The sequence below is a fragment of the Dinoponera quadriceps genome, unplaced genomic scaffold (genome assembly GCF_001313825.1).
Source record: "Dinoponera quadriceps isolate SergipeBrazil2010 unplaced genomic scaffold, ASM131382v1 scaffold2662, whole genome shotgun sequence".
Taxonomy (NCBI): domain Eukaryota; kingdom Metazoa; phylum Arthropoda; class Insecta; order Hymenoptera; family Formicidae; genus Dinoponera; species Dinoponera quadriceps.
In genome coordinates, this window is record NW_014556703.1 from 718623 (window position 1) to 743661 (window position 25039).

A 25039-nucleotide genomic window follows, 5' to 3' on the forward strand; every position below is an offset into this window, starting at 1 on the left:
TTCTCTGGGCACCCTAGAAACTTTCTATCTGACAGCCAATCGTCAGCGTTCGACAAATTCGTCATACTTTAGTAACAGAACCGACACAGGTGGGTTTCGGAACGGCAACTTAACGGTGAATCAGTGTTGTATGTTGGTATTCGAGTGCGAGTGATCGCGCGCAATCGCGATTAGTTTCGGGGACGCGTCGAGACAGTTCGGGAGTGAGTGTACCGTATGCGTCGATGATCGAGGAAATTGTCACGTTCGTAACTATTTCCATGCAAAATATGCCGCAACTTTGCACGGCCTAACGACGGAACATCATCACGGCGACTCGCGCTACGCATCATAACGGAACTGGTATCAGAAATTTCATGCTATCTTGTAACCGCCAAAACTATAGACGGAAACGCCATCTTGTGCGTTGATGTTGACATTTTCACAAATTGGATAGTATTCTTTGTTGATTGTGCTGTGCGTTTTATGTGTTAAATAATACGCCAGTATATGTGCAACATAGTTGAACTGATGATAAATTTCATGAGGTAGTTGATTACTTCGTACCAAGTGCGATAAAGTACTGCCGAAAGAAAATAATTATGTCAAGGATATGGTTGTCGTTTCAATCAGAGGAAAACAAACTTGCTAAACATGCTTCTGATCCTTCTCAATTACATTTTCCTTCTTTTTATAATTGACTTATGAATTGATGTTAATTGACTGATCAATGTATAATCTATTTTTTCTATTAGATCAAAGCTAGAGGAATACGAGAACCATGTTTTACGCACATTTTGTGTTGGCCAAAAAGGGGCCTTTAGCCCGTATATGGTTGGCTGCTCATTGGGACAAGAAATTAACAAAGGCACATGTATTTGAAACCAATATAGAAAAGTCAGTAGATGGTATATTACAGCCAAAGGTAAGTCTTATCTTAAGAATTTACAGGATCTGACAAATATTTCTATCATTCTATCATATTTGACAGAGTTATCGGATACTGTTTTTATTCTAAAAAAATTATACTAGGTTAAAATGGCCCTGAGAACATCCGGTCACTTACTGCTGGGAGTAGTGCGAATTTATTCGAGGAAAGCTAAATATTTGTTGGCCGACTGCAATGAAGCTTTCGTAAAAATCAAAATGGCTTTTAGGCCAGGAATGGTAGATCTGCCTGAGGAGCATAGAGAGGCAGCTGTAACAGCTATTACTTTACCAGAAGTATTTCATGATTTTGACACTGCTATGCCTGAACTTAAGTAAGAGAACTGTTGAGCATCTATTAAAAAAATTATAATATTTCTGTTCCTTCACGTATTCATTATAATGCATTGCTAAATCTTTCTTTTCAGAGATGTCGACATTGAAGCTCAATTTAGTTTGAACCAATCTAGAGCAGAGGAAATAACAATGAGAGAAGATTATGGCAGTCTGTCCTTAGTTACACACGATCAAGGTTTCGGTGACATGAGTTTTGATGCAGAACCACCGGAATTACTGAGACATGGAAGTGGTATGGAACCTTCATTAGATCAGGTATTTATATATGAAATATAAATATAAACATTTTCTGTTATAATAGAATTTGCGCACGACTAACCACAATTTGACTTTTACTATTCCTTGTTCAATTTGATTTGAATCCATGTTGTTTGTCTATATTGTTTGAATTTTATTTCAGAGTCACATGTTATTTAGCGACGGGCCAGGAATAGAAACAGCAATGGAACAAAAAGAAAAAGAACCAGTGGCAGGGACATCATCGACGACTCAAGCTATGGACATAGATACACCCATCAGAGACGATGGCTTTGGCGGTCATCTTGGCCAAGATATCATATGTATGATAACAAAAAAATTTTCATCGTTCTCACAACTAAACTTGAAAGAAAGAGAGAAATAAGAATTTTGCAATAATTTTATATTACAGCGGGTGGTCTCTTCGAAGGTGGTTTATTTGATGAAGCTCCAATGGGTGAAGTACCTGTACCTGAAGTTAGTTCGATAACAGAGCCACAGGAAGCAGGTGCAGCATCTGGTGTTGCTGCTTCTGTTCACGATGAATCTGACGAAGATATGGGCGATCATTTTGGTGGTCCGCCATCTCCGATGGGAGGCATGAGGTATTCATTGTCTTCATTTGTGCGTAGTTACTGTGTGAAATCTTGGCATTTTATTGAATTGCTGAATATATTCCACGTAGCTCTGACGGTTCGAGACCGACTACACCAGCTGCGGTTGGCGAAGAAATCGAAGGAAGAATAAGTGTTGCCAGTCGTCGTTTTACGCCAGCTCCGCCAGCTATTCCAGAAGAACACGCTAATGATAATATAGAAGAACCACCACCTTTACAGGATCAAACTACATTGTTGCATGACGAAGAAGAAAGCTTCGCGCTAGCTCCGATCGATGCGTCTGCTTTAAAAGGTAAAAGCTGTTTTACACTCTAATATTGATAAAAAGTTGTGGTCGTTTATTTCATGTAACTAATAAATAAATGCCTGTTTCTTAGGCTTTACGAAAGCTAAACGTAAGCGTAAACTCATTGTCGACGAAGTGAAAAATATTTCTGGCGAGGAAATGAAAGCACAGTTATCAGACACTACTGATATCATCACGACGTTGGACTTGGCACCGCCAACGAAAAGATTAATGCATTGGAAAGAAACGGGTGGCGTGGAGAAGCTCTTTGCTTTGCCGGGAAGGCCGATCCCAGCTCGTGTTCTCTTTAAAGTAAAGCGACTTGACATCTTACAATCGTTTGATTAGCAATTAAAATTATTGCAAGCATTTCTAGAGATGCTATATATAATGTTCTAATTTGATATTGTTAAAACAGAATTATCAGAGACATTTAACCAGCAAGTCTTATGATCACGAAGACTTCGGACGACTCGGTGCCGAGGAAGACGGTATATCTTTGGAACAAATGAGAGATGCTCCAGAAGCAGATGCATCTAATTTTGAACAAAGTATTCTGAATAAACGCATGGCACGAAAACGAAAAGCGCCGCAGGATGACGAGGTTGGTTACAAAAAATATCTTGGAAACAGAGCGCGTTCAAAGAAAAAAAAAATAGGACCAGACCTCGCAAAACACATTTTTATGAAATGTTATTATAGCACAATTAATATTGTTATTTCGTTTAGATAAGGCCTCCCCCTCCACCGCCCCAGCCACCACCAGTAGACGTCAGTCAATTGTCAGCGAACGCCGAGGTAGTAGAAGTACCGAGTATAATCGCGCAACAAAGTCTTCCGTCTTCGGAGTCGCCTGTACCACCCGAAGTACCTTTACCGACGGAACCGTCAGTTCCCGACATCAGTAGCATTGTGCCTTCCGTGGAACCATCAGAGGTGGTACCGCCGACTTCCGAAGCATCGTTGCTCGCCTCGGAGATACCACAGATCGCGCCAGCCGAAGTTAACTCGATACTCGGAACAAACGAAGAACCACAAGTACCACAAACACCGGCACAAGAGGAATCTACCACCGCCGCCGTACAGCCATCCGATATGCCTCAAATGGAAAACATGGGTTACGATCAAGTGAGTTGAAGCATCACGCACGTATCACATTTGAGGGGATCCTGGGGTCGTGTTGCAAATTTCTTAGGATTATGTTTATTATCGGCTGCACAGAATTAAAAATTCTTTCGCACAATTACAATATGTCAATGTAAGCGAAGGTTGACTTGACATGAAAAACGAGGAAAAGTTAATAAATTATAAAACTATAAATTGTTTTCCGAATAAAGTCAATCCGCCTGCATTAAAATGTGTATTGTAATTGTGCAAAAGGATTCTTCATTCTATGCAGTCGGTAACGAGTACGGTGCTAACAAATTTTTGATAAAATAGAACGACTCTAAGATCACCTTAAAATGTCGGAGTGGCTGCCAAACTCCGACGGTCTCGATAATAAAATTATTGATAACATTACATTACGATATTCTGGTTGAACACTTTGACATTCTTTTAAGTTATTTATCCGCATGGGATTTCCAGTAGCAACTGTTCTACAAATCTCGCTTTCTCGATAATTTTTTCAGGCGCAACCACAAGTCTCGTACATGGGCTACGACGAACATCATCCTCCAGCACATACACCGGGTGCGATTTCCGAGAGAGGACCCGCTACACCCTGGAATCACGAGGATTATGAGTTTCCGCCGTCTGTGGGACCTGTAAGTTGTCATTTGAAACATCATTTTTCATATATTAGTTATATAAATTGTCTTTCTCTCTCTCTATTATTTATACATATTTACATATCCTAATTTTCTAAGAAAAGTCACTTGTAAGAAAAAATCTACAATATCACGTATTTCAGCAAGAGGAGCAGCAAGTGGATGAGACTTATGAACAGTTTGAAGAGCGTGTTCTTAATAAAAGAGCAGCGCATATGTATCACGTTATTAAGAGCAAACTGGACACCAAAGATAAATTAACGCTATCAGAAATGGCATTTAAAAATAACCGCAAGCAGGTTGGTAGTTTGAGAAATGATACTCAATGCTTGTGCTACCTTTCTGGAATTTTATATTACAGATAGAAATTCTCTCTATTTTATACTATTTTATTCTATTTTTGTAGGTTGCACAGAAATTTTATACATTGTTAGTCCTGAAGAAATTTCAAGTACTAGAACTCAATCAAGAATATTCATACGCTGAAATTGTAGTCACAAAAGGACCAAAATTCGAAAATCCTGCGTTGTAAAGGTACTCCATCCCAATTATGTAATTTTGAATATAAACGAGGAAGAAGGAAATTTGATCTATGCAGAAAATATCAAAAATAAGCAATTATTAACGTTTTCTTTCCTTTTTGTTCTATCAAAGCAAATCATAGATTACTATATTGAATTTGCTTATTAATATAAAATCTATTAAAAACGAAATCTCAATATTTTGTTTTGGATCCTCTGTCTTAAACAAATACATGTTACGTACCAAAATTGCTATAAGATTTATCAATCGTATTGCATTCCTTTCTTTTTTTTTTTACTGCATTGACGCTTTATTTAGATGTAATCACATTAACCTTGCTAAACTTCTGTTCCTACAAAAGTCGGTCATGTTTATTATATCATTCATCAAGCCGTACAGGGTTTGTAAATAGAATGAGTAAATAGTTAAAAAATATTTTACAACGCGCATATGCGTATTTATCATTACTGACTTCTTAAATCTATATTACAAGAAGGTCCAAAACTACAAGTATATTATTGATATAGCTTACTAAATTTTGATATAACTAATAATTTTCATTGAGATAATATGTAATAATAGAATGTTAATGCAGTTATACATATTTCTAGAATATGAATTTATAAGGTACAAGAACTATCCCAGAAATTTACTTTTAGTACTTATATACACATTTATTTGTAACAAAACAGTTATTAATGGAAGAATCAATTTTAATATTTGTGAATAATAATTTTATGTATTATTTTGGTATTTTCAGAACATGTTTTTTTTTATTTTTACTCGTATAAAGATTATATGCGCATATTTACACAATTATAAATATTCTACTTTATATATGTTATGTAAACATGCGCAAAACTAATTACGATACAAAAATGTATGAGCATGAGCTTTGTGTTAACAATATTTTACTTACGATTGGAAAGTCACAATTTTATGAAAATTATAAAACATTTCGTTTTTTAATAATATATTTACTCGCAAAAAATATAAATTATTATCTACTAAGTAGATTACACATAATTTAATTATGGTGCTAACTATTTCCTGGAAGAAAATAGTGTGTACTATAGTTTCAGAGAAAATCATTTAATGATTTATTGTATCTGTATACGTACCTTAATGAGGTATAAGAATGTTACAAAGAATGAAAAGGAAAACTATATTTTAGCAGACTGGCCGTTTATCATAAAAATTTTGCAATGAAATCGTAAGTTTGCATTGTAAATACAGATATACTACATGCGAGATAAAACAAATCGTTAAAATATAAGCATAAGTGATTTAGTAGTGCGTCATAAAATTGAAAAAAAAATCAGTCAACTGCCATGATGTAGTAAACATTGTAAATAACATCATTACTATTTAACGAACCATTGTGTCTATTCGGCAAATAAATATCATTTATATAACATTGTTTATAAATGATATTGAACCCTATGAACATACATATCGCATAATACTTAAAACTGTTATTCCATTATTTTCCATTAATGAACTGTTATATGAATTACATTATAATTTATTAAATTACTAAAATACATTTCTCTCTTTGTAATCGTCGCTTTCTATTCTTTATATGTATGCTTCGCTAGAAAAAGCATTATAAGTTGAACCTAATTGTACTTTGCGGTACAATGTTTATTTTGTTATACCGGATTTGTTTGTAAAACACTCGATTTTACAACTTTAATTAATATGTATTGTATAACAAGGATTAGCTCACTTATTAGCTCATCACTAATATGCATCGAATATTTTTTTGAAAGCGAAGATCGCAAAATTGCGTGCGTGTGATTTAGAGCGTGTTATTTTTATTATTAAGTAACTTATGACGCGCATTTTTTGGAAATTTTCATATAATTACCGTAGACAATTACTATCAAATATATATTATTAATGTACTGTAAATATCATGGTTATTATATTAACGACAAAATTGCTTTAAACATAAAAAAAACTATTCATACATACCCAAGGAACGAGTTTAATAACCTTCTAGTTTTTAAGCAGAGAAACTGCAATCGTCGCAAGATTAATATTTTTTGCTGATAACATCCAAATTATCTCTATAGTGTCTCTATAGTGTCTCTATAGTGTCATACGTCAAAATATAGGGAGTGCACGATAATTATACTATGAAAAAGCTTTATTTTCAATTTTTAGGCAGCGACATTTTACATGAACATAGAATTAAACTGTGTACGACAAACGAACAATTAATTGCAAGTGTTGGTATCATTAATTAAATTATATAACCTGCGTTTCTTTATTTTATCACGTAGAGTGTGTATGTCTCGTGCAGTGTAAGATTTACAAAAATCTTTTACATTTTTCTCTTATAAACATATCGCATGTTAGTATAAATGCATTTTAATCTTCCAATTCGCCAGCTTCCATGGCGTCTTGATACGATTTAGTTTTCGGACGCTCGGGATCCAACTTAATCATGTCATCGATTCGAAGAATGGTTATGGCTGCCTCGGTGGCAAATTTCAAAGCTTTGATTTTCGAAATCGCTGGTTCCAATACGCCAGCTTTCTTGTTATCTCTTATACTTCCTACCAGCAAATCAAGACCCACCCTGCGAGAAAATATCAGTGAACAATTTCTCATTCGTTGCGTTAAAAATATAGGTTAAAACAAATATATATATATATATANATATATAAAATATATTACCATTTCAAATCGGCAAGATCCGATTTCGTTATACTGGAATTGTGGTAGGCTCGAAGCTTGGCAACAAGATCGGTCGCATCTTGTGCAGCGTTTACGGCTAACGTTTTCGGTATAATTAACAAAGATCTCGCAAATTCCGCTATAGCGAGTTGTTCCCGAGAGCTCTGTAATTCAACAGCATGTTAAACATTTTTCTCCATGTGAAAAAGAGAGAGGAAAAGAGAATAGAAAAAGTGTGGAATCCGGTACCAATGATGTCGCAAAGTTTTCCAGATATATAGAGAGCGCAGCCTCCACGCAACCTCCGCCCGCAACAACGCTTTTGCTTTCCAAAACTCTCTTGACGACGCATAACGCATCGTGTATGGAACGTTCCATTTCATCGCAGTAATAATCGTTCGGTCCACGTAAAATAATAGAACTGGCTGTGCGTGCCTTTGGGCTTCAAATTCAAGAAGGAGATTTGATAAGTTCGTTGCGAGTCCCAGTTAATTTTTACAATATTAATTATGAAAATTAGCAACAACATTCGCCTAAGTCGAATTTTACTTGTTGCTCGTACTATGACATCATACCCTTTGATAAGAATAAGCTCGTCGTCGCATATCATGTCCTGCACTACTTCTGCGGCCTCTCCTAAGAAATTGACGTCGAAGCTCTCCTCCCCTTCCATATTAGTCAGCGAGGTGAGGAATTGCGCACCCGTAGCTTTAGCGATTCTTTTCAGGTCGGCCTTTTTGCATCTACGCACTGCCATAGTCTTAGTTTCTACGAAATACTGCGAAGAGATGTGAAAGTCAATATTGCGTTCGCTTCTTGAAAGCATCTTATAACAGACAATATAACGTGTGTGTGACTGTACCTTCAAACACAAGTCATCAATGCCGCCGGATAAGAGAATCACGTTGGCACCGGCGGCGAGAATCTTTTGGACGCGTTCCTTAGTGATATCCGCTTCGCGTTGACGCACAGCCTCCAGTTTCTCAGGGTCTGTGATAAGCACTTCAACGCCCATCTTCATCTTTGCTTTTTGCAATGAGAAGTCCAGACACGCGATCTTTGCATTCGCTATCCTCTTCGGCATCGCTTGGGAAGCGACGGTGCAATTTAAAGCATATCCTTGGACCAAAACCGACTCCCGGACGCTCTTTCCATGAGCTTTCAGAACATTGACCGCTTTGATGGGATACAAGGAACCTCCCTTGCCATCGCTGATTTTCACCGCATTAGCAGCGTCGACAACCATATTGCCGAAAAAATTGGCATCACTAATTATTTCATAGGAAATATTCTCAACGATTATTATATACCAGGAGAGAAAAAAATTATTCCGATCTTTTGAAGGATAATTAGAAAGGATACGCTCCGATAATTTTGCTGGACATAGACGTCTTTGCAACATTAACTAAGCAATCTCGTCCGAGTTCATCCACATTAACAGTTAAATGTTCTTGAATGTATTTGCATGCTTCTCTGAAGAAGAAATGGATCTTGTAAATTATATTGGTTAAAATGTCCCTCTTTTCTCCAAAACACTGTCAGTATACATTTCATTTATTAGTAGTTTAGCAAACATATCATTATATATATATATATATATATATATAACATTATAAACATATATAATTAAAATAATTTAATATTGAAAGTAATGTTGATTAAAAAAGTAAGTAATTATGTACTTACTTGCAGGCAAGTCTGTAACCGCTAATTACTGAAGTTGGATGAATCTTTTGCTTCACAAGCTCATCTGCGTTTTTCAAGAGCTCAGCTGCTACTATAACCTAATACATGTGAAGTAACGAGTCGAGTTAAACAGACTACCTCAGCTATTACCTTAGACTTTGTTATATATACAAATATATCACTTACAACTGAAGTGGTACCATCTCCAACTTCTTCATCTTGTAATTGTGCTAATTCGACCAAAACTCGTGCAGCTGGATGTTCGACTTCTAATAAACGTAAGATAGTTGCTCCGTCATTGGTAACAGTAACATCCTAAGGAGGAAATAATTAATACAATATCTTGTTTCAAACAATTTTTCTACATTTTTATGTACTATAAAAGAATAAATAGGCTAATTGTTTACATACACCAATGTCATCGACCAGCATCTTATCCAAACCAACTGGACCCAAAGAACTTTTAACTATGTTAGCGATAGCACAGGCAGCCATAACTGGAACATCAATAAATTCTTGCTTCATTTGGTGTATATTTATATAAAATTTACAATTAACCTGATATATTATTCCTGCTATGTTCTAAGTAAAAAATAAAATATCATTAAGACATATATGTACAAGATATCTTGCATATACCAAGTTGATTTGAGAAATCGATGCTACTTTTGAATTATCTGCCATTAAAGTTTGACACAAAATCAGAAATGATGTTAATCATGACATCAAAATCACGACAGACACAAGAAATACTTTGTAGAACCAATAAATACATAATATTAAATATTTCCCTTGCACTAAATTTGTCATGCGTCATATTAATTAACATAATCGTCATGTATGGTTTCGCACTTATACGTAAGAGATAACGTCGAGACTCTTGTCGTTCCTAATAGATTCGCGATTACAAGTCGTCGTACATTGAGAAACATTCGAATAAAGAAGAAGAGATCGACACGAGGCCTGAAATGTAACATCCATTTCGAAGTTTCGAGATATGCGATATAACCAAAGTCGGTGGGATCATCTTCTCACCGTTTTGTGTGCGAACCGGTGCTCCCGACTGCCGGATGCCTCCAACGGCTAAAGGACTCGCTACCGTTGACATTGCGATAAAACGATTCGTTAATTCGACGAGACGTAGCGATCAATTACACCTTACGAGTCACGTTATCCGTAACAACGGCAAAAGGGACCGGGTCGAAGGCCGAAAGAAGACGCGTGCTGTCGCAAATGACGATCGTGCGGCCACCAACGCGCAGTCTCGCTTCTTATTTCCTTTTACGGCCGAACGCAGCACCGATCGCTATTGGTCGCGCTCTTTCGTCGTCAAACAAGATTGGCGAGAAATTCGCCCAACACCCAGCGCTTTTTTAGCGCGTCTTTCAATTTTAACGGAGAAACACTTGAGAATATATTCGTACACGTGTGACTCACTTTTATTAACATTTGGAAAAGTGCAGGGCATAAAAATAAATTATACAATACACCGTATATATGTAATTATCTCATTTTCCTCTGCTTCAACAGATGATTCTTAAGAGCTATCTGTTTATCCTTAAAGGATCGTTTGACCTTCCCCCTGAACTTGTGTTTCAGCATCTGAAACGCTTTCCCTTTCCTCTTCTCACGATTTGTTTTACTGCACAGCGGATTTTGTCGGCTGTCCTTATAACCGAACTTTCCTCTCGCTTCCTGCCCCCTCTGCAAATTCAACAATGTATTTAAACCCGTTATATATTTTATATATGTCGCACGAAAATATATATTTCCCACGTACCTTCACCGATTCCAATCGGGCTGCTTTGTCGTGTTTGTGTTTTTTATATATATTTTCTATGTCGCTAAGTTTGACCAGTTCTCCACCCTGTTTATCTGTCTCGATTTGATCGTGCGTCCTTTTAACGCCACGTTTAGCGTACGTTACTTCTCGCTTCACTAACGCTACGTCGATTTTCCTAAAGTCTTCATCTGTGAGCAATCGTTCGGTAGATATCAAAGATGCTTTCGTTTTCTTCTCAGCCGTCAACTCTTCGTTTTGTTCTGCCTTCTGCTTTGCCTTCTTTTCTAGTTTTTGCGCCTTCTTTTGCTGCTTCGTTAAAACGCACTTCTTTCGCAAAGTTTCGTCTGGTTCTCCTTTTTCGCTGTTTGTTTCACAATCATTCTTTGTGTTGTTCTTCTCATTACGGGGTAATGCTAAATTATTATCGTCGTTACTTTCTCCTTTTCCTTCTTCTTCTTCATTATCATCACCATCACCATCATCATCATCGTCATCGTCGCTAGCAGAAGATTCGACCGATTGATTTGCATCGACCGTCGACTCCTCGCCATTGTCGACCTCTTCATCGCTGCTATGATTCACATCGATCCATTCATCATCATCCTGTACGTACAAAACATAAGTAAACTTTGACATAATGAAATAATAAGAAGTAGTTCATTGATAAAATAATTTGACGTTTTGCTTACTTCGCTATCACTGTTATCGGTTTCTTCGGTATTCTCAGTATGCTTGCCGAATAAAACTTCCGCTCCTGGTACGAACTCACTCGCTCGAACTTCGCCGTATTTGGGTGCTTCTATCACAACATTAGCTTCCGTAGGACGGCCTCTGTCTTTTTTGTGCAACAAGTCGGGCATAATGCGTCTGAACGTGCCAATTAGAGAACGGGCAGCCATCATCACGGAACGTTCTCTGTATTGCTTGTATCGTGTTAAGTCTTCAAGCAGGTCTCTGTTCATGGCCAGTGGACATCGTGTACATATCTCGCGCACAGTATTCAAACTAAACGGAACAAAGTTACACGTCTATAGCGACGCAGACACACAATGCTGTTTTAACAGTTAAAAAATAGTTAAAATAGCTACCCGATAGCCATCACATCCGCTGAATTTCTCTCTGTTACAAAATTATTGACCAAGGTCTTCAAAACAGGTTCCAGCACATCTGGTGGTAGCAATTCATGTGAAGCTTGAGCTACAAACTGTAAAAGCTTGGTGACTTCTGGGGAGAAAAAGACATATGTGCGTGAGATAATAATATAGGGTGAAATTACACGGAAAGAATTTCACATGACGCGATGATCTCACCTCGTTGATGTGGTTGAAGAAACCTCTGTATGTATGGATAAAAGTTGAAGAGAAATAAATTATGCAAACCAACAAGTCTGGAGATAACGTCTAGAGTCATTAGCTTTACTTCAAATCTGTCATTGTTCTTCTGTATCTGCTTGAACAATTTTTCAGCGAAATCCTGAGGATCGTGAATTAAATGTAACGCTGAAAAATTGTACTGCGGTGCTCTAGATTTCTTCTTCTTTGCTTTCTGAAATACACGTTAAAGCTAAAGAGATCGCAGTGTCATAATTCCGACATATTACGAAGGACCACAGAAAACTGTCGACTTACCACGAATAACTGTTTAGCTTTCTTCAACTGCTTCTCACGTTTCTTCGTCCTTTTATTAACTTTGTTGGCCATCATAATTTCCTGCATATTTGGCTCGTTATCCGAGTCGCTGTCGTCACTTTCCTTGTCCTCCGGATCGGTTCCCAAGAAAAATTTCATACCGGCGACCGCTACTTTTGTTATCTTAGAAAAGCAACCCGTCGCTATAACATTAACAGTCTTGGCGTCGTTCCATACATTTTTGTTATACAATTCTATCATAATGTCTATGGACATCTTAACGGCTCTCGCATTAGGATCTTTTAACATGGAGAACATAAAATTTTGCAAGACCGTATTGACTTTGGCATTTTTGCGCTTTGCATTGATATTCTTAACATCCGTGATTATATGCGTCTGGAGGAATTGTCTCAGAGCCTTATCTTGGCATTTTAGAAGCTCAAAAAATAAACTGAGAAGCGCAGTAGGTTCTAAGAGGGATTTGTTGCGTAGCTGGATCAATACTTTACAAAATGTCTGTAAAAAATTAGGAGATATAGTAATAGAAGTTATATGCATACACAAGCATATTGTTATTCGCATAATGATTTTTTGATTTGTATAAGCTTACCATTCGCATTTCATTGTCTAATATGGTATTATGAGTTTGTAATATATCAACAATTTCTTGAGGATATGTTCTTAGATCCTCTGTATAACAATGGGCTACCTGTAATATGCAAAAAAACAGATAAATGTGTTTAGCATATGTCTTATTAAACAAATCTTTAATGTTGCAAAAATAATGACTATGTGGAGAATTAATTTAAATTGTTATACAACACTTGCATACACAATAATTATATTATTGTTTAATTATATTGACAAGTGAGGAGAGATGTTAATGAATACAATGTATACAGTGTTTGCAAAACTTTTAATTAGAAGAGAATCGGGTTTTCCCCGTCAGTTTACAAAATTATAAATGTTCTTAAATAAATAAACGTTATAAACATGTTTACATTCCAAATTATATCAATAATATATGTCAAACAAAATGCATACACGAATCTTATAAATATATGAAAATACAAAAGTATGTTTTTTATAAATATATAAAAGTGTGCAAGTTCTGCTACATAAGAAATCTGTTCATATCAAATAAAAAAACACATTACACAAAATTGTTTAAAATAAGTATAACTATAATTAAACAGAATTATAATTGAGAAAAGATGTAAGGATATGAGATCTATATGTGTGTTCAATTCATATCCATGATTAAATACTTCTTTATATCAAAGCCAACTGTCTTAGCTACAACTGTGACAAAATCGCGATTTGCGCAGCATTTATATTTCGGCTCATCCAAATTAAAAACGTTATCCCCGGTGACGATTAACAAGCCAAGTTGACACATGGTAGATATCTGAGCGAGTAGATTAGCATTGATGTCTACTTTTTCATCGAGAATGGCGCAAAAAATAGCGAGCATCCTCGTGATGCTAAAGATCCGAAGTTTCTTTAGCGAATCTATCTCTACTGTATTCTTCATCGATCGTATTTTCCTCTTCTTCTTATTACTCTGCTTCATGAAAATACGTTGATCGTACTTCGGTGGATTGTGCGAAGCTAAATACGCTGCGATTAGCATATACTTGGTGTAAAATGGTAGTTCAAAACTCAAGGCTAACTTCGTCGTCGACTCAATCTCTCGAGACAACCGATGATTCGACTGTGAGAGATCATCCGTGGAAACTCGAAGGTAGATGACGTCCAAGTTAGATCTTAAAGTAGCCGAGATATTTCGCCATAGTGCAGCAATATTGTCCGGATCGATTCGCTCACTTTCCACGGGTTCTACATACTTGGCAAAATTTATCTTGGCCATATGTCGCAGCTCATTCAAATCTCTACAAAATCGAAAATATACAGAGAGAAAGAGATTCAGATAATTTTTGTAAAATTGCGCGTCGTGCTTCGGTGGCTTGTCCAATAGCAACAGTTGGATCAGCTCTTCCTTCGTGTATTGCGGAAAGTAGATCTTTACAGGCTCCAACATACCGACCTTTGTGCGAAATTTCGTCCATGAGATTTCACTTATAAAGATCGTACATAAATCAATACCAGACAATTCCCTGAGCCTTGAGATCGCTGGCATAAAAGTTACATCCAAGTCTCTCATCTTGTGGAATTTATCGAACACCAGTACGATTGGACGTTTGTCGTCGCGCGAAATTCTTTTGAGCGCATATATAAAGTCTACTATATTGTCGCAGTTGTGCTTTGACAGTGTATTGTTACTTGATTCTTCTGTGGACACAGTCAAATCGCTCAATATATAATTGTACATGTGTTTACCACTTAAACGCTCCATACAATTGACATAGCTGACATTATACTTTAAGTAATTAAGTAAACTTTCTAGAATTAATGACTTTCCAGTAGCCATGTGACCATATAGAAAGATGCTCTGTGGCATTGGTTCATCCGCTGTACTGATTAAAGAATACAATCGCGCTATGATGTTGTTACGACATATAATACTGTTGTTTATCTTTTCAAAGTATTCCTCCATTATTACAGTCTCAAATTATTCTAAAAATTATACCAGGACGCAGCTAGTTTTTACTTTGTCACCTATATGTTATATTATTTAAGTAAGAAATTCAACAAGTTACTATCGTAATTGGTACAATATGCACACTTAGACGATTACTTTTATAATTCAAATATGCTGACCTGTGCTAAGAAGGTTACCAATTCATCAAGATTTTTGTTATATTGTGTCGGTTCCAGATGGAAAACTTCTAAAGTAGATTTGTAATGCTGATGCTGTTGAAGAAACTGTGGACATGTTAAATTTTTAGATATTTTTTTAATAATAAATATATAAGGATAATGTAATAAAGCACAGATAAAATATTATAACACAAAAGACATATGATTAAGCCTACCTCTTCTTTATAAGACTCTGGATCACGTTTAATAAGATTTTGCAGTTGTGGAAGGTTATCTGGTAATTGATTATTGTGTCTCACCATTTTTACGATCTATACGTGTATAAATAAACAGATTACAAATATGATGTACAACGAGGTTACAAAGAGAAATATGTATGGAAATATATTATCCTTATACTTACGTTCCATGAAACTTTAAGGTTATAATGAATCTATATAACTTATGCAGATATTTATTCAATTTATTTTTAAAACTCGTTTCATTGACAAAACAACTATCTTTCACGTTCCACGTGCCGATTTAATGAACGAGCAACTCTTTTTCTCCTTATTATAAGTAGCCAGTAACACAGCCAGATGATTAAAGACGACTACTTCCCTCGATGAGTTTTGTAACGCGTCCCATACCCAATAATGAGTTCCAAAACCCTACATAGAGCAGCATTTGATTAACCAATCATGATAAAAAGATCTTTGCTTTTTCGTCCTGATTGGTCAACTCAATTGAGTAGATTCAACAATGGGACAAACAGTGCGAGTTCGTAAAAAACGAATATTTTTAACTTGAGAGTTCTGTGCGCAAAGGGGAATTTGAAAATCGCCGCGAGAATTTTTTGTGTCGCTTCTCACGATGCGCCATCTGAAGAAGTGGATGCGAAACACCCTATCTACGAATTAAAAATGTTAAACATTTGACAAAGATCCACATCCCGATTCATTGATGAAAGTATCTCAAATGCGGCTTTTCAAACAAAAGGTGGCTTCTAAGTCACTTTTAGAAAAGCACACGTAAAAGTGCAAGAAGAAACATTTACATATATAAAATTAAGGATAATTATTTTTGTCGAGAAATCATGAAAATCTAAACGAGTTGTGAATTGAAATTTTAGGAATTGGTACCAACACAGAACTTTCCTTTTATTTTCAATAAATGCGACAGTTTCACCCGATAGAGATAAATTTAATACAAAGCCAGTTTCGGATAGTAGTAGATAATTTTTATTTACAACTGTAAATAAGATTTTGTTTTCCTGCGATCAAGAGCGAGGATGCGCAGCGAATGTCAAGTTTGTGCGGTATGCGTGACGTTTGATACGTAGACTAGATCGAGGCTACGACGAGCGTCAAACGGACCGCGTTTTCGTCGTGCATTTAGCGCGTAGAGCGCGTACAGAATGTGAACTCTCCACGTATTCGGCAGCGGTCGCATTTTTAAGTACTAAATGCGCGATAGAATACGGACTGATGGGTGTAACGATTTGCTTATCCCGCGCGGGAACTTAAAAATTGATGGGTTTTCCAATGTAGGCTGCCAAGTGTGCCTCCCGTAGTGCCTCGGCGCATGTCTGAGGAAGAAAGAATGCCATATGGTGAAGTGTCAAATTGTAAAGTGATTACAGAATTATACGTAACATAAAATTTGCTCTTGTTTCTTCGTTTCAATTCTTATTCTGATCATTCCTACAATACGTATTCTGATTAGTCGATTGACTTGACAGCGCGGACGACCTCTTGTATCGTACAAATTTATAGTTGTGAAATCACACGTGTGTTGTATGTAATCATATCATAATCGATACGATCAATCATACAGAAACGTATGGTTATCACAATACGAGGCAGTTAATCATACATACGTCGACGTACACATGCATGTTGATTGTCTTACTGGTATTATCCTACACGTGAACAATTGACGTCGAAGTACGTACCGGATGTGCGTGGCATGCACGCGCAACGTCTTCCGCGCTGGCGCCATACTCCATCGCGAGAACCGCCTCGTTGATAAGCTCGCCCGCGGTCGGCCCGATTAGGTGAACGCCCAAAATCTTGTCCGTGTTGCTGTCGGCGAGCACTTTGGCGAAACCGTCCGTCTCCAGGTTCGTTTTCGCCCGGGAATTCGCCATGAACGGGAATTTGCCGATTTTGAAGTCGATGCCCTCCTTCTTCAGATCTTCCTCCGTCTTGCCGACCCAACCCACCTCAGGGTGCGTGTATATCACGCTCGGCACGCAGTTGTAGTCTATGTGAACCGCGCCTGCAGCACCAGTCGAGGTGATAACCGTGGTTTAATTGGTCGAAACGAAGAGAAAGCAGACAGAAGTATGCGAAAAAAGTAGAAAGAGAGAGAGAAAGAGAATAGGAAGGAGAGAACGAAGGAAATATTCACACGACCGAATGTTAACGTTAATCAGGAAGTGAACGGAAGTTACCTCCAGCAATACCCTCCACTGTAATGATACCCTCATCCTCGGCCTTGTGAGCCAACATCGGACCATGAATGCAATCCCCGATGGCAAAAATGCTGCAAATTTAACAACAATGGCGAAAACGGTCACTCGGTACTTCCTTATCGAGCCACAAATGCCAAATCAGAAAGAACAGAAGTCGATTAACGAAAGACGGTCAAACAGATGATGACGAAGAGAAGATAAACTCAGCACCTGGGCACTACAGTCTGGAATCGATTGTTGACCGGTATCCTGCCTTTCTCGTCCCTCTCGATGCCCATGTCCTCCAGACCCAGGTTGTTCGTGTATGGCCTCCTGCCGACGCACACCAGCAACACGTCGCACACTATGTCCTCCTTCTTGCTGGGGTCCTTCGCGTCCTCGACGGACACCACGATCTCGTTGCCCCGTCTGGAAGCGCTCGTGACCTTCGTACCCAGCTTGAACTTCAGGCCCTGTTTGGCAAGGATTTTCTGCATGGTTTTGCTAACCTCCCCGTCGATGCCCATACCGCCGATCGTCGGCAGAAACTCTACTGCCGTTACGTCGGAGCCCAACCTGAACGAGAAGTGAAAGTTATTAGGTCAACGATCTGCCACAGATTGGACACGGTGATCTCGAGTAATGAGAGGCAAACCTCTGCCAGACTGAGCCCAACTCCAAGCCGATGACACCAGCTCCGATGACAATGAGCCTCCCAGGGACTTTGCTCAGTGAGAGGGCACCTGTCGAGGATACAACTTGATTCTCGTCGATCTCGATGCCAGGGAAAGGTGTGACCTCGCTGCCGGTCGCGATCAGAATGTTCTTGGTGTTGATGGTAGTTTCCACCGATCCGTCAGACTTCAGCGCAGCCACCTGATTCTTACCGGTGATTTTCCCATGACCCTTGATCCACTCGACCTTGTTCTTCTTGAAGAGACCCGCTATACCACCGGTCAGAGCTTTCACTACGTTCGTCTTCTGCTCCATCAACTTGCTGAGGTTGAGCTGAACGTTTGATACTGCAAAGAGAATCACGGATGTTTAATTACTGGGTTCCTTCGCACGGACAACCTATTTTCGGCTTAATTGCTCACCGACAACGCCACGGTTTGCCAGGTCACCGCTGTGTGCCATGTGATAGTAGTGTGAGTTATTTAGAAGCGACTTGGACGGAATGCATCCGACGTTGAGACATGTGCCGCCCAGGGTCGGGTTCTTCTCCACGCAGACCGTCTTCATCCCCAACTGTGCTCCTTTGATCGCAGCTACGTAACCACCAGGACCGGATCCGATCACCACTAGATCTGCGTCCAGTGTGCTGGCATACCTGCGCTGCTGGGTAGCTGTCATACCCGGGAGAATACGCTTTATGCATGTTGGCTGGGGAGGAAAGGAAACAAATGCGTCCTGAGAATCTCTGGTGCGGCAACGATCGCGTTCGAGGAACGCGACGGATCCAATCTCGCGGGTCCGAAGGTATCATGTTAACTAACTAACACACACACACACACACATACACACAGAGCAATGACATAACCAATTTGCGAAGTTATTTTTCGCCACGACACAGAGCCAAGGGTTTCCCGACGGACTCTCGGGGTACGAAGGATAATTCTGGCGATCGAAATTACGACAGTAACTACGATAGCGATTATCTGTCTGTTTACGAGGAAAAATACACAAGCTGAAAGGAGATGTCCTAGACGTTACGAAAGAGATCAACCGAACGATGGATCGCTCGCACGCGCCAACACGGAGATCATCGCGGCGATCTCGTCGTTTCGCATCGATCGACTTTTCCTCCGACTTACTCTGACGTTGGTGGTCACTAAATTCCAAAGGCTGGCTTGCATCATATTTATCGAAGTTTACCACGGGTCCCGGTACAGTAAAAGAAAAGGTCGGTGGCAGTGAACGTACAGCCTCGACCGGTGTTATCGCGATCCACGAGGCCGGACGCGTTCAAGCAATTCCACCACCGGCCTCACAGTCACGTCGCCAGATGGCGCTGGGCGTTCGATTCGACTAGATTCGACGATGCTTCCCTCCATTTCGAGCAATAACGAAGGTGAGTGAAGTATCAATCGGGAAAAATGTCTCATTGATCGTGCGATCGCGCGTCTGATTACTTTTCTTTCCTTCCTCCAAATGTATCCTCCACGAGGCATTCCGTGAGAAGCCGTTGAAGTTAAGAATAATAACGAGATCTTGAGATTGGTAAGTGGATAAGCTTGAAAATTAACGACGATCCAAGCCAATGTTAATCCGTTATCGCGCTGTAACTTCTCACGAAGTATATATATATATATATATATATGTGTGTGTGTGCATGTGTGTCTCGGATTGGGGGTTACTTCGTAACGTCGAGGAAACGAAAATGGGAAAGATGAATTCGGGATGACTAATAGAATTGCGCGAGGCGCGTCGAAAGATTCTTCCCTCGGCGAAAGTCGCGGATCGATTGACGACGCATGAGCGTTTCAACGGGCGTCGCGACGTCGTCCCGCCTCTTCGTCCTTCCGTCTCATAACTCACGACGAGCCCCGCTGAGCGAGTTCCCCTCTCTTTCTTCCTTTCAGACCGTAGAAGATCGGAGCGATCTCTGAACTCGCAACTCGTATCATTCTGAACCCCCCTTCCCTCCCCCTGTACTATGCAACATATTCTGTGTACTCGACGCGCGCATAGACGACTATTTCGCCGGAAACCGTCCGAAAGCGGAACAAATTTCTAAGAGACCTCTGAAGGAGACGTCTGAAATATTCTGAGAAAAAAAATAAAAGAAAATAAAATGTTTTTCGGGCGTCTTTGAGAAATCTTTTACCGATTCGTTCCGCTCGGGCGAATTTTCCAAACGCGGATGCGCCGCACCGGTGGCTTAAGCTTGGTCTACAATGTAGACTCTTTGCGTCTTGTTTCTTGCTCTCTATCTTCCGTAAGAACTTCTATTTACTTATGGAAAAAGAGATCGAGATAGAAGCAAGAAACAAAGAGGCACATTGTAGATTAGGCTTGAGTGACACGAATTGACACAGACATCATTTTGTCTTTGTCCCGTATTCAACGAGCAAGCACGGTCTGTTCTCTTCCGATTGGGCTGGTTGCATCGGTTCGAGAAATCTACACACACCGAAGCGTAAGAATCTCGTGCGTGCGCCTCGCACGCTTTCAGTATGCATGCAAGTTTCTTGAAGCGGTTTATCGAAAAGGAACAGATCAGAAGAGACAGGATGATAACTTGTGATGTCGATGATCGATGTCGCCGAATGGAAAGTACCCATGACGCCTGCAAGGCCCGATTTCCGAGATCGCTGCCCAGAGGACATATGGCGCCTCTCCTCGCTGATAAGAATCCCCCCCCCCCTCTCTCTCTTTCGAGACGTATCGGGCTATTTTTTTTCGTCACCCTGTACATGACGCGTGCGTGATGCGAGCGTAACGATCCGCGTGCGGAAAAGAGAGGGAAAGCGTCGGGGGGGGTTGGTCTTGCGCGGGTAGCAAGGGGCAACAGATGTCCTTCCGTATGACGCACGGGGTGGCCGGGCGCGCGTCTCTCGCGGGAGAGACAGTCTCGGTGGTGGTGGCTGGGTGCGCGTCGCCCGGCGAGCGGCCTTCCTTCCTTCGCGAGAGGATCGAAAAGACATCCCCCAGCGGGTATACCTGAGCAGGTATGCGCGGCACGTTCGATATCTCTCGAACGATTTCTCAGCGTGCATAGAACGCCGCTGCGATATTCGCGCTTCCTAACCTTGAAGTGACGCGCCGTTGAGCGATTCGTATCGCGGCGCTAATTTCACGTTAAACCGACTCGGTATGTCCGCGCGATTCGGTGCCGCGAACAGCAATATCCGACTGTCGACACGGCTGTTTCGCAACGTGCGAAACCGAATCTCTCGTGATTGTGGAACGGCCTGTCGAAATTCGCATATAACTTAGCACTTGGGTCTCCTTCACGTGTTCAAGCTGTGGTCGCACGTTGCACGTTGCCTCGGTCTGTTCGGTGCGGCAATCGTCCCAAGTACGGACGATTGCGATGACTTCGATGTGTTATTCATCAGCCGACGGAAATTATGTATTTTTCGGTAATTAGCAATCGTGGAAGTAGCGTTCGCCACACCGCGTTCTTCGCGTGATTCATAGTACGTTCGAATGCGAGAAATCACCGAAACTTGTGCATTCTAAAGACTTACTTGCTTTCTAGTATGAGAGACAAATCGACGTAAGTCCGATATATACAGGTATAAGAGGTTACCACTTGGTGATTAATCTAATACTCATTATCGGAAAGAATAATAATGTTTTACGTTCGCGTTTTACTATGGAACTCGCGCGCTGATCCCCCGTGTAATTCGTTACACAAACCAACTCTTCTCGAATTAATCTAAATTTTAGACAAGTTCGTGTCTGTTTATCAACGAATATTATTATTTTACAAACTTTCTTTTTATCATATTTTTGTATTACTTATATAATTTTATACTTAATTATACAATTGATTACATAAATTATATATAATTTTATTAATATTATATAATGTCACACATCAAAATATATTCTCTCGTGCGATCCAAAGTCGTAGTCTTCATCATTGCATACATGGTTACATGATTGAGGTGGTTTTCGTAGGTTCGTCCGTAGAATGTTCGCACCATGAGACTGAACGCGCTTCGCGAAGCTAGTCGTCGACGAGGAACCTGCCATCTCGGTGATTCGCGTTAGCACGATGTGCGAGGTGTCGAAGGGCCAGCGGAGGACATTCCGCGATCAGGATCCCCCGCGAATATGCAACAAGAGCACAGAGAACCTGCTGCGGGACGAGTTGGAGTTCTCGCGCTCGACCCCGAGCTCGCCGACGACCCTCCAGCGCGCCGCCAGCCTCGAGAAGTGTTTCAGCGAGCCGGAGTTCTTCCAGAAGCAGCGCGAGCTGCTCTCGAAGCACGAGCAGCGGACGAAGGAGAGGAGCGACGAGGACAGCGTCTCCTCTAGTCCCGCACGTGGCGCGCGCGACGATCTCGGGGAGTGCGGAGGTACGACAGCTGTCGCCAGGAGCATCGAGGACCTCCTGAGGGAACTCTCTGTCAAAGTGCCTTCTCCTTGCAAAAATATGAACGAGGTACGTGAATATTATATGATACTACGACTAAGTTCGGCCAAATTTGACCCTCGGGTCAAATTTAACTTTATTGCATTCAACGAAAATGACACATAAATAGTAATAAATAAAATTAGAAAATAAATAATAAATTGAATAAGTGCGGTAAATTATATGTGAATGAAAGTACGATGAAATATATTTAAACAAATTATATGTTAATTAATATATCCGTCATATTCTCCATGATCTTCGATTAATTCCGGCAATATACTCGTGTATTTGTATCGTGGAGAAAGACCGGTTTTTATTAATTAGTCGAGACAGGATGATAGGTGCTGTAGAAAAAAGCCGAAAATCGAATCGAACTTTTTAATTGGCTCGATGCTCTCATCTATTGAACGAAAGGAGGAAATTTCCGTCGGGTCGTCACGTTCGTTAATAAATGCGATGGTTTACTTTATCGCATTATTGGTTTTTGCTGTTTTGTGTTGGCTAAAACATTCCCGTTAAAAATAATAGGTCAGCCCCGATGAGGCAGAAAGCGATGTGGAACATCGATTGACTCGCGTCCTTCTGCGACTTTCTTAATCTATTTATCGTCATTGACGCGCGAGTCTGTGTTAAATGATTGGAAATAAGTTAAATATATCTTTTCAAGGATGTATGTGCGCGAGAGAGTATTTGTAATATTTATAATATGTTTCGCATCGCTAGAAGGACTTCTCTTTTTTTTTTTTCCAACAAGAGTCGATCGTTCGGCAAAATTCGCGAGAGAAGAAAGAAGGTGTGCGCTCGTTATCTGTGACACAGCTGCCGCGTGTGCTGCGTAGCCGGCGTGAAATTTCGTTTTTCTTTATTGATGCCAACGGAAATCCATGTGCGCAGCGATAAGGTTGCGTAAATAGTCTCGAAAGCAGCACTTATGCTACTTGATACGCATATGCCCACTGATATCCTTGAGAGGCTTAAGAAACTCGGCACCGGTGCTGTTTTATGGCTCCTTCACTTTCTTACAGACACGCGTCGTCATTTCTGAATATCTCGTCTACGCTTGGCTCTCGATTCGTCCAGTTTTAGCAAAACTGAATGTGTCCTTCATCGTTCAGCGCCGCATGTGAGTTTTATGGAATGATATACTTTACGGAACTAGACGGGCATGCTAATGACGAGGTCGCGACGATGCCAGGCGTTTAGCCGGCGGTTTGGTCAATCTTTCAAGTAAGCCAGTTTGAGCGCGCACGGATTTGCAGGTCGTGCTCAATCGCCTCACCTGCCGTCGCTAATACGACTGGAATCTCGGAAACGACTTCATGCCTTGATTAACAAGGTGAAACACGAGAATTCCGTATGACGCGATTCATCTCGCAGCGAGAAAACAGATACCGAAGTGGAATACAGGTTATTATAAAAATCCGAAAGAATTCGAAAACAAATCACTTACCCGAAAATAGGTTATTATTATTATCATAAATTTACTGGTATGTTTCCTCGCGTTTAATTTTATTTTACAATTAAAAAAAGATACTTTAATAAATTACTGCCAATTATATCGTTTAAAAGGCTCGGAAGAACTCGGGTTTTTCAATTTTTTCGCGTTTTTTCGATTTCTTTCCGAACATTTCCGGCAAATTGAGAAAAACGGGTTTTTTAAAACTAATAACTCGATAAAACGATTCATAATTAAAAAAATAGATAATTGAAGGATTGTCCAATTTTTTAAAAATATATCGAGCTCTCGCGCTTCATTTTCAGTGTAAAATAAAATCTTGCGAAGTTTCGGTCACCGGCGCTCTTCTCTTTTCGAGACGATCAATATTATATCCGCCCGAGATACGTTCGTTGAGCGATTGCTTCGCAGATTACAGTCGAAGATTATGAGAGAGCGACTTTCCGCTCTCGACCGATGTGTCTCCCGCGAGGCATTTTTCCACAAGGCCTCGGTGAGCTTGACGAAAAAGCGGAGGAGAACGCGCGCGGCGCAGCCTGAGAGGGATGACAGATGCGTCGTTTCCGAGATTCCTGTCGTATTAGCGACGGCAGGTGAGGCGATTGAGCACGACCTGCAGAGCCCCGAAACGAATTAGGCTCGGGCCTGCAGGAGGATGCACAGGCTCCGCGGCGAGTTCTTTCCACCGGGATACCTACCTTTGCAGCGCGGAATTCGCGGCGGATTAAGCGGTGCTCACAACGCCACGGTGATTTACGCGCACAGAAAAAAGAAACCGACCGTGTCGCGACCGTATCTCTCCCGGGATTGCCTTCCTCCTAGGAAGTAAACTCTTCGAGAGAAACTCCCCCCCCCCCCCCCCC

General features: G+C 40.1%; 5 protein-coding genes across 8 annotated transcripts in view; 2 read left to right on the forward strand and 3 right to left on the reverse strand.

Moving 5' to 3' along the window:
* Positions 1 to 178: 178 nt before the first annotated feature.
* LOC106748039 (double-strand-break repair protein rad21 homolog) lies at positions 179 to 6137 on the forward strand. Of its 2 annotated transcripts, XM_014626222.1 has the most exons (13): positions 179 to 342; positions 735 to 904; positions 1012 to 1241; positions 1335 to 1518; positions 1664 to 1823; positions 1913 to 2105; positions 2186 to 2409; positions 2495 to 2715; positions 2822 to 3007; positions 3133 to 3531; positions 4035 to 4169; positions 4316 to 4471; positions 4579 to 4704. In XM_014626222.1, exons 2-13 carry the CDS (start codon positions 761 to 763, stop codon positions 4702 to 4704), a joined length of 2358 nt encoding a protein of 785 aa, XP_014481708.1. In that variant the 5' UTR covers positions 179 to 342; positions 735 to 760. The 2 variants fall into 2 exon arrangements, with proteins under 2 accessions (XP_014481708.1, XP_014481709.1); XM_014626223.1 differs by lacking the exon at positions 179 to 342 and having other exon boundaries at positions 761 to 904; positions 4579 to 6137.
* An 805-nt stretch (positions 6138 to 6942) lies between these two features.
* On the reverse strand, positions 6943 to 10312 carry LOC106748041 (T-complex protein 1 subunit alpha). The gene is made up of 10 exons (XM_014626224.1): positions 10101 to 10312; positions 9477 to 9562; positions 9252 to 9380; positions 9066 to 9163; positions 8742 to 8852; positions 8242 to 8647; positions 7955 to 8157; positions 7629 to 7821; positions 7380 to 7543; positions 6943 to 7281 (listed from the first exon to the last, which is right to left on the reverse strand). Exons 1-10 carry the CDS (start codon positions 10171 to 10173, stop codon positions 7071 to 7073), a joined length of 1674 nt encoding a protein of 557 aa, XP_014481710.1. The 5' UTR covers positions 10174 to 10312; the 3' UTR covers positions 6943 to 7070.
* A 168-nt stretch (positions 10313 to 10480) lies between these two features.
* Positions 10481 to 16220, reverse strand: LOC106748016 (protein SDA1 homolog). Of its 2 annotated transcripts, XM_014626153.1 has the most exons (10): positions 15601 to 16220; positions 15413 to 15508; positions 15198 to 15302; positions 13087 to 13185; positions 12477 to 12992; positions 12159 to 12393; positions 11937 to 12072; positions 11538 to 11853; positions 10846 to 11451; positions 10569 to 10769 (listed from the first exon to the last, which is right to left on the reverse strand). In XM_014626153.1, the coding sequence occupies exons 2-10, from the start codon at positions 15497 to 15499 to the stop codon at positions 10569 to 10571; spliced, it is 2301 nt and encodes a 766-aa protein (XP_014481639.1). In that variant the 5' UTR covers positions 15500 to 15508; positions 15601 to 16220. The 2 variants fall into 2 exon arrangements, with proteins under 2 accessions (XP_014481640.1, XP_014481639.1); XM_014626154.1 differs by lacking the exon at positions 15601 to 16220 and having other exon boundaries at positions 10481 to 10769; positions 15413 to 15499.
* Positions 16221 to 16311: 91 nt separating this feature from the next.
* On the reverse strand, positions 16312 to 19572 carry LOC106748017 (dihydrolipoyl dehydrogenase, mitochondrial). The gene is made up of 7 exons (XM_014626155.1): positions 19446 to 19572; positions 18729 to 19014; positions 18287 to 18653; positions 17863 to 18207; positions 17632 to 17723; positions 17131 to 17456; positions 16312 to 16764 (listed from the first exon to the last, which is right to left on the reverse strand). The coding sequence occupies exons 1-7, from the start codon at positions 19488 to 19490 to the stop codon at positions 16699 to 16701; spliced, it is 1527 nt and encodes a 508-aa protein (XP_014481641.1). The 5' UTR covers positions 19491 to 19572; the 3' UTR covers positions 16312 to 16698.
* A 197-nt stretch (positions 19573 to 19769) lies between these two features.
* LOC106748019 overlaps positions 19770 to 25039 on the forward strand; it is a 36548-nt gene continuing 31278 nt past the window's right edge. Inside the window, exons 1-2 of one of the 2 annotated variants that reach the window (XM_014626158.1) lie at positions 19770 to 19851; positions 22261 to 22747. In XM_014626158.1, coding sequence (XP_014481644.1) covers positions 22358 to 22747 — 390 coding nt within the window. In that variant the 5' untranslated portion in view covers positions 19770 to 19851; positions 22261 to 22357. Of the gene's footprint in view, positions 19852 to 21187; positions 21303 to 22260; positions 22748 to 25039 lie in introns of those variants that run through there. The other variant, XM_014626157.1, reaches the window with a different exon arrangement.